General features: G+C 44.7%; 1 protein-coding gene across 2 annotated transcripts; it reads right to left on the reverse strand.

The window, feature by feature from the left end:
• Positions 1 to 203: 203 nt before the first annotated feature.
• CNRIP1 (cannabinoid receptor interacting protein 1) lies at positions 204 to 7821 on the reverse strand. 2 transcript variants are annotated; one of them, XM_071740223.1, is made up of 4 exons: positions 7745 to 7821; positions 5909 to 6152; positions 5055 to 5199; positions 204 to 380 (listed from the first exon to the last, which is right to left on the reverse strand). In XM_071740223.1, exons 2-4 carry the CDS (start codon positions 6085 to 6087, stop codon positions 216 to 218), a joined length of 489 nt encoding a protein of 162 aa, XP_071596324.1. In that variant the 5' UTR covers positions 6088 to 6152; positions 7745 to 7821; the 3' UTR covers positions 204 to 215. The 2 variants fall into 2 exon arrangements, with proteins under 2 accessions (XP_071596324.1, XP_071596325.1); XM_071740224.1 differs by having other exon boundaries at positions 5909 to 6175.
• Positions 7822 to 8545: the final 724 nt, after the last annotated feature.

Consider the following 8545-nt stretch of genomic DNA (forward strand, 5'->3'; position numbering starts at 1 on the left):
CAGGATGACAGGTAAAGAATGTTGCATATGCCATGGTAAACTTAAAATACAGTAATAGGCAAAGATTTCAGTGGCACCACCTGTATGTACAATGTAGTTGGAAACGTATGGGACACAGCAATGTTATAGTATGCCTTTGTTAAGGCTTCTTGCTGGTTTAAAAAGGTAGAGTATTCCTCAGGGAAATTGTCCAGCAGTCCTGGTTTCATATCTCTTCAGCGGAAGGTCTCTTTATTGATCCACATGAGACTGCGAGTTTCATTTGGTTTGCATTCATATTCAATACTACCAAAACTGTTTCCCCATTGGCAATGATCCCGTTTGTGGTAGTTGTAGAATTTGACTTGCCAGACTGTTTCAAAAAGGCCAATGTCGTTAAACTGTGAGAAAGATGGAATAGCAGTGTTAGTGAGCTGATTTGTTTGGTGGTTTCTCTCTGTTAATTAGAAACAACACTGTTATGAAACTGGGGAATGTAAAACAAGTCAGTTTGTTCCTCAAGCCAATAAATCAGAGATCTGTAAAACCTGCTCTAGCAGTCATAAAGTCTTTTATGCTTAGGCATACATAGAACATGAATGATTAGATTCTCCATGTACTGTCCCCTGGCTCTTGCATCTGCAAAAGGCGAGGGAGTAAAAATGTTCAAGTTCCCATATGGATAAATGTTACTAACAGCAAGAATCAAAGCTGTAACCCTTCTTGAGATGACACAGTAGTAGTTGGCATAATGATCTCGAAGTGGCTTGTGCCACTTATGATACATATCATGTTGCAGTCATCTTTAGCAATACAGGCCAGCACTTCACCTTTATACCATGCCTAGAGGCCTCCCCAGATTCCTTCTTTTGCTTCTCTTTTAGAAATATTTAATGTCACTGTGTCTTGTAGCCTTGTGTTTGCAGTGTCTTGATTGAGATACGCTGTATTAGACCTCTTATTCCTTCCCTAGTATTCTGATCTGCATTTTACTTGAAATTTAAGCAGAAGTAGTTCTCCTTTGTGCATTTCTGTAATTGCTAGTTATACTGTGATAGTGCAGCTTTTCAAATCTGGGCATGAGTAATAAAAGTTAGGAAGGAGATAATCAGCACATGTTAGCAAATATGTGTCTAATACACTGAAGGGGTATTGAGACATTGCAAGCTGCCTGTGCTTGCAGCTTTGGAGTGAATAAGACCATGACTGTCCTAAGTTCTGTAAAATGAATATCTTTATTCTTTGAAGCCACTGCTACACACCCTTGCAATATCAGAAAAAACATATGAATTAGGCTTATGAGGGTAGATCACGACTACAGTTATGATGGTGATGTAAAATCTGAGCTCCTGTACCTTGAGACCTTGCAGAATGTCTCAAGTGTGGGTGTGAAGCTTATACACTTTGCTGTTGGTCCCAGCAGTATGGTTTGTTGATTGTGCTGTGTTGTTAGGAGATACTATACAGTGGATTCAGTGCTACTGGAGGACACTCTGTTCCTAAACATTTTTTCCTTTTAAATATTTCCATCATTCACTTTAATGACTGCTTTTTCACTTGACTATTTTTCATTCCATCATGTGACTGTGAGCTGACCTTTGATCATCTGCCTATTACAATCACTTGCATGGCTGGTATGAAAGCTCTTTTACACAGTGACTCTTCCTCACTTGCAGTCAGATGCTTCTGTATCTAGTTTTTTCAAAAGGACATGCATTTTTTTCTTACTTTAAAATGTGGCTTGCCAGCTGCTGATGCATCATGGACGTTGCTTTAAACCTTGTCCGGGCTCACTATGGGAACTTAAATTTAGCCTTGACAACAGCAGGAGTTTCTGTGTGCTGTTAGTGGAAGGTTTTTATTTGGCTCCAGTCCCACGTGTTACTTTAAAGGAGCAGCTGAAATATTTCTGCTACTTTTTTTTGACAGAGAAATCAGATCATGCAGGCTTTTTTGTGTCTCCCAGCAGCTATAGCCTTATTAAGGATTTTTTTTTAATTAATAATCTTTGATAGTAATCAACACTCATAATGCAAGATAGTAAAGGTTAAGCACATTGGCTTTTAGTGTGCACAGCTCACACAGAGGAATTGTCAGAGAGAAGCACCAGCTACCCTCAGTCCAGAAATTGAGGAAGAAAAGGCATTTCTGATAGCACTGCTGGAAGATGGTATGACAGTGATACGACTCAAGAGCAGCGTTTTGTTTCATTAATGTATAGAGGATTAAAATTTCAACAAGATAAAGAAAGAAAACAAACTCTCTCTTCCTCCAATGACCCAGTTTGCTGAGCCATGCAGTGTGATTTGACTGCTGAGGATTTCCAGGAGGACAGAATTAATTGCAGAGCTTTTCTACTACCACATACCGCCCCCTCAGCCCAGTACTTAGCAGATGCAGCAGCTCTATGGCTTAATGAGCATTCTGCATCCTCAGAGCTCCCCTGAATCCCTGTGGCTCCTGCAGCTGAATCCTGGCTTCTCCACTGGGTATGCCCCTCTGGGCTTCCCCAGGGAGGGAGGGATGGCCCTACTCTTTGTAGGTCAGGATATTTCCCTCTCTGCTATTCTCAGTACTGTAGGTGTTAATAGTTATTTAATCACTCCCTCTGAATTTGCATGCTAGGATGATTTGATGGTTGTTTATTACTGGGAACCAAGATCTAGCTTCTGTATTCAGTCTCAGTCTTGTCTGACCAAGAATAAAATTAGACCCAAAGAGAATTTACACCATTTACTCGAGAGTTTAGCAGTGTCTGGATAGTGCATATAACTGAGCATTCAGCTAACAGAAATGTTTCCTCAGATTCTGGAATGCAGAAGAAGGATTGTTGGTTTACTTGTATATAGTAGGACTGTAAGAGGTCAGATGTCTACTAGACAACTAGAATAGGAGCATGAGAATTAGTTGTTTCAAGTTTTAAAGCAGGTGAGAGATTCTTGTGGACCTTCTGTCTTTCAGGCATTAGACTGGCAGTATCACACCAGTTTTTACCTGCAGGACAGACCTCATAGTCTATTTCTAATGTGGATTCAGATTTTATGCATTAAATAGTGTCCTTATCTCCCTAGGATGTATCAGGACCCTGCCTGTTCTAGAAAAGGAAGTGAAGACTGAAGTTCCTCATAGCTGAAGGAAATAGGAAAATTTAAAGCTGTATGCAGTAAGACCAGTTTTTAAGATTTAGGAAGTAGGCATTAGAAGCTGAGGTGTCCAAGGCTGGTTCTCTAAATCTGTTATGGTTCTGTCTAGCTAAGCAGCTAAATGAGGAGCTAAATGTGTAAATCCTCATTGAGTTGCCTGTATTTAATACTTGAAAGTATGAACTGTGGACATCTAAGTCTATACTGAAGAATCTATCTATCAAGATCAAATCCTAAAGGGGGTTGAGGAAGTGCTTAACGATTGAAAATCCTATTAGCTTCATGATTAATATCCCAAGATTTGATTTTTAAGTAGCCAATCTTTGGACAAAGATTGTGGCTACTTATTCTGATGCTGCAACAAACCATCTCAGAGCTTCTATCTGAAAATCAGACCCTCCTTGCATTTCCTGTAATTACTTCATTTGTGATTTGACATAGTTTTCTCTGTAAGAAAAGTTAAATATTCAGATTTTCAGAGTTTACATCAGTGCTACACTTAAGGGTAAAGGTGGCTATCAAAATAGGGATGCCTAAGTTAAAGCAGATGTTTTTTTTGGGATCACTGCCCCTTCCCCTCCTAGTATAGGACATTGTGAAATACAACTGCAATACTCAACAGTGGCATTCTTTTGCTGGTTGGGAAGCCATAATTTTGTTTGGATTTCCTGGGTGTTCCAAGGAGGGGACTGTATAGAAAAGTGATTAATGTAGACAGATACTTTCGGGTAGTCTTATTAACCTAAGATTATGAAGTGGTAACTGTTAATGTGATGTGGGTCTCCAAAATTAAGTTATACTTGCTCTAATTATTAGAAACTCCAAATTGAGATGTTACAGTTCTTATTCAGAAGGGCATTGCAACGGTAAATGATGATTCCAAAAGAAAAAAAAAAAAAAAAAAAGGTGCCAATCAAGATGAAATTTTGAGTGCAGTGAGCAAATGTGAGAAAATCTGAGATCTGGTGGGTTTGGCAAGGTCCTAGACTTGTGTAAATTGGAGCAGACACTTAGGAGAGCTTCAGCTGAAGATGGCTAGCTGCCCTGTTCCCTTTTTTAATACAGGAGCCAGAGAACATTGAGAATCCCTCACAAGTGTGATCAGGAGGGGGAAGGGACATCAAAACTCCAGAACAAAGCAAATCTCTTTCTGCATCCTGAATGCTTCACCCAAGGAGTGCTGTGGAAATTTGCCTGGTGCTGCTCTTATCTTCTGTTAGCTCTGCTACCTTATGGACCTGAGCTTTTGTAATTTCATTTTGTGGCCATGATGGGTACCAATTCTGGCCCTTGGAGCTTCTCTTTCAGGTTGGGCTGAGGAGATATTTGGGTAAAAACTTAGGTTTGTGAGTGCAGACTTAATGTGATAATGGCAATTTATGAGCAAAGGAAGGGAGAAGCCAGCATGTGTGTGTGTGTGTGTGTGTATTCTGAGGCATGCTTTCAGCCTCTGACAGGTCCTCAGGCAACCTGCAGATGACAGGTGGAAGGGGAAATTATCTCACCCCTTGTTCCTGGGGCATGCTCTGCTCCAAAAAAACCCAAACCAACAAACCAACAAATAAACCTGGCATTGTATGCCAGGGGCTTGGGACTGGATTCCTAACCAGGGAACTTGGGGAGAGTTTTCTGAAGCCCATAATATTTCCTGCAGAAAAAGTGAGAAGTTCAGCTGCTGTTTCTTTCTCCTGAAGCACCTTAAAGGGCTATGAGACTCTCTAAAAATCCCCGTACTACTTCCCGGTCCTTGCTGCTCTCTTGGCTTCTCCTGGGGAAGCAGTGCTTGTGTTTTCCAGCAATGCCTTAACCTGTGGTCTTACTGGCTCAAAGCAGAGAGGAGTGCAGACTTTGCCCTGGAATACTTGGTCTCCACAACTCCCTCTCCTGCTGTCCTGCCTTGTCTTCCCATACCAATCTTGGAGAACCACATACCTGCATATTGACCTGGATGGGCTGTCTCTCTCCACTCTTGGTATGGGGCACTCCTTCTGTGTCATAGATCCCCATGTAAGAGACCATCTGTGCATCCCTTGATATCTCTTCCAGTGGGACACTGACGCCCCCGATGCCCATTGTCCTGCAAAGAGACAGGATCCAGCCTTTCAGAAGCTCCTCAAATCTTCTTCCTTAGGAATATGGAGCTGGCCTGTGGGCTGCAGCCTCTGCGTTGTGGGGGAATGCTTCAGGGATTTTTAGCAGACCTGCAGGTGCTGCTGACTCACTGGGGCTCCTGGAAAATGCCAGGGCTCTGCAGTCACCCAGGGAAGGTGTAAAAAGGAAAGGATATGACCTGGAGTGGGTGGAGAGAGGTTAGTCAAATCCCTTCTCTAGGGCTGTCTCTCCACCCAGAGCCGGGTCCCCATCTGCATCCTCCTTGCTATCTCAGTCTCTGTCATGCTGCAGCGAGGCTGGGGCACGTTGCAGCATTGACAGACAGGGTCCGAGGGGTTCTCTTCCCTCTGCCTCCAGGACAAGCCACAGGGAAGGAGGGAGAAAAGGAGCTGAGTTTGAAAGAGCTCCGGGAAAAGGGGAGTAGGAAGAGGGATGGAAGCTTCTCCCTGTCGTGGCCCTCTCTCCCAAGCCAGCCGGGAAAAGCAGTGTGAACAGCTGGCCCAGGGACCTAGAAACGGAGTCACCAAAGCAAAAGAGAGGGCAGGGAGAAATCGCTGAAACCCTGTGCTGTCACACTGCCAGGAAAAAATATTAAACCTCTAAAAATAAAGCAGCGGGGAAGGGAGGGCCGGGGGAGCCACCCTGAGCAGGGAGAAAGAGGAGGCTGCACTTACGTGGCTTGGACGGTGCCGGGCCGAAGGGCCACCTCGATCTTGTACTTCGCTCCTGTCAGCAGCTTTATGGTGCGGTTCTGGCCGAAGCGGTTCCCGTCCACCTTGAAATACACCGCCCCGTCGTTGGGCTGGATTTTGAGGGAGACGCTGATTTTCACGAGGGTGGGGATGTCGCCCATCGCTTGTCGCCGGGGAGGGGGGGCTGCGGGCTCTGCGCTCGTCTCTCCCCCTCCGCGGAAGGCGGCTGGTCGGGAGAGGAGAGCGAGGCTGTGAGGCAGAGGAAGAGGAGGAGGGAGAAGGAAGAGGAGGGGCTGCCCGGATACCAACCAGCCCAGCCCTTCCCAAAAGCAGCGGATGATATATTTGTTTTTCCCACCCTCTAATCGCGGCGCAGCATCTGGGCGGCGGATGCTCGCCCCCTCCCCCTTCCATCTCCCGGGATGGGGGACATTTTGCTCAGATTGCACCCGGTTTCCAGGGAGTTAATCCGGCCTCGATTACCGGAGCCTTAATCCCGCCGTTCGTCCCGAAGAGAGCACGGGGTCCGGGACTGGGCCGGGCGGGCGGCGCCGCCGCAGTTCAGCACCACAGTCGTGGACAGCGGCGCAGGCAGGGGCGGCCCCGCTGGGCTCCTCCGCCGTGGGCAGCGCTCGGCGGAGCTGCTGGGGGGGACCCCTCTGATACCACCCTGTTGACCCCGTCTTCGCCAGTAGCTCCCACTCCCCCAGCCACCCTGCTGACCATCCCCTCCACAAGGAGTCCGTTGTGAACCTCCCTGATGTCCTCCCACCCTCTCCGCGGGGCACCCTCCCAAACCACCCTCCTGAACTCCCTTCGCGGGGAACCCTCCCCTGCTGACCCCCACATCGCGGGGAACGTCTCCCGAGAGCTGATCGAGCCCTCTGGGGTGGGCTGGAGGCATCTGCGTGGCTGCAGGCAGGAACCAGAGCTGCCTGAAAGGCCAGGCAGGACAGAAAGCAAACGCGAGGTTTTGTGGCTCTTCTCTCTCCCTGTACAGCCGAAGGTTTTTGTGAGCCACAGTGCCTAGATTCAGGGTCGGTTTCTTGCTCCCTAAAGTCGACAGTCAGCGCCAATATTTGGTTCAGGGTTTCTGTCTGGATTATTTTAATCGCTTTGTTGCAATCTTCTTAATAGAAAAAAAAATCCTGTCGTAATTGCAGCATCAGATCAGACTCATTAAGTCTAATTCTACTCTTCCTACGGCTGGTACCATTTCTTCAAGGACTTTGACTGGAAGATGTAACACAGATTTCATTCCCATCTAACAGTTAGAGATTGCTTCTAGCTCAGGAACAAGTTTGTGCTGCCTTTCCATTCTTTTGCATTTGTTCTTGTTTCCTGTTAAAACTGCAGCATTCTCATGGCTGACACAAGACTTGACCCCAAATACATTTTTTTTGTTTGATTGAACATTATGGCAGAATGAATGATTTTGGTAAGAGAATTTCATGCTACACAGTGCACTGGATCTGACATTTTCATTGGTTTTTTTTTTTGAAGCTGGGATCTAAACATGGTGGTAAAATGTAGCATTCCCAAGGCAAATGGGAAATACAGTATTACCCAGCTGAATTTCTTTGTGCATGCAAATTAATTAGTGATTGAATTTTATTGTGACCATTCAGCATAAGAATACATTCTGCTGAAAACTTAACCAATGAAAAAAATAATTATCTGTATTTGCCTTGATAAGGTATCTAGATAAGTATAAGACTCATAATGTGTAGAGCCAGCCAGGTTTCTACAAAGGTAAGGGCGGGGCATGATCCCTGCATTCCAAAACTGTGAATGTGATGAGTTTAAGTACCATCCTACCTCAAATAGCAGTCACTGGTAGCAGAGACTCTCCTGTAGGGTAACTGTTACACAATGCAGTCATTTTTTCTCCCCCTGAACAATAAAGAGGGAAACAAATGCTGTTTTAAAAGTCCCAACATTTCCTTATAAATGGTGCTAAGTGGAGGTAGTGGCGCTATCAACATCAATGCATAAGGGGAATCTTTTGGGTTTGGAAAGCCACCTAGGACTCTTGTGTGGTCAAAGATCTGTGCTGTTTGAATGCTCAAAAGCATTCCACGAAAAGTAAAGTAAAATTAATTTTTCCAACCTCTGTTGAAGTCAACAATGCATGGTACTGAAAACACCTTGGAAGTTATCATTCAAGTGGTATGTGCAGGTTTTCAGATGAGGAAGCAGCTACTATATACAGACACTTGTAACAGTATGGTTCTACAAAAGACCATATGCATTTCTCCCTATCTTTTTTGCCTATTCCAAGAGCATTCTCATTTTTTGTTATATTCTGCTGAAAATCCTGCACTGTGTGGCTTTTTGAAAGTTCGGCCTGCAGCAATCCCCACTTCTGTAATTTTAAATGTAATGCAGAATGAAATCACAGAGGCCTTACACTTGGGAATCCGACAGTATCACTAAGTGGTGTGTAAAGAGTAATGGCCATTTCCAGGGATCCATTTTACTCACCTCATGGGCCAGACATATCATGTTGTAGTAAATTGTGTGTAACTGAAGACATTGATTGTAATTAGTTTCCGAAGTACATACGAGGTCAGATCTATGATGAGGTTTTTTTCCCCTTATTATTTCTGCCTGAATGAT

Source organism: Heliangelus exortis, chromosome 3, assembly GCF_036169615.1.
Source record: "Heliangelus exortis chromosome 3, bHelExo1.hap1, whole genome shotgun sequence".
NCBI lineage: Eukaryota > Metazoa > Chordata > Aves > Apodiformes > Trochilidae > Heliangelus > Heliangelus exortis.

Coding starts and splice junctions, on each gene's coding strand:
- CNRIP1 (XM_071740223.1), bottom strand. CDS start 6,087: ATGGGCGACATCCCCACCCTCGTGAAAATCAGCGTCTCCCTCAAAATC. Junction 5,200..5,908: donor CCCGGCACCGTCCAAGCCAC/GTAAGTGCAGCC, acceptor GTCTCTTTGCAG/GACAATGGGCATCGGGGGCG. Junction 381..5,054: donor CCATCCAGGTCAATATGCAG/GTATGTGGTTCT, acceptor TCTTTCTCACAG/TTTAACGACATTGGCCTTTT.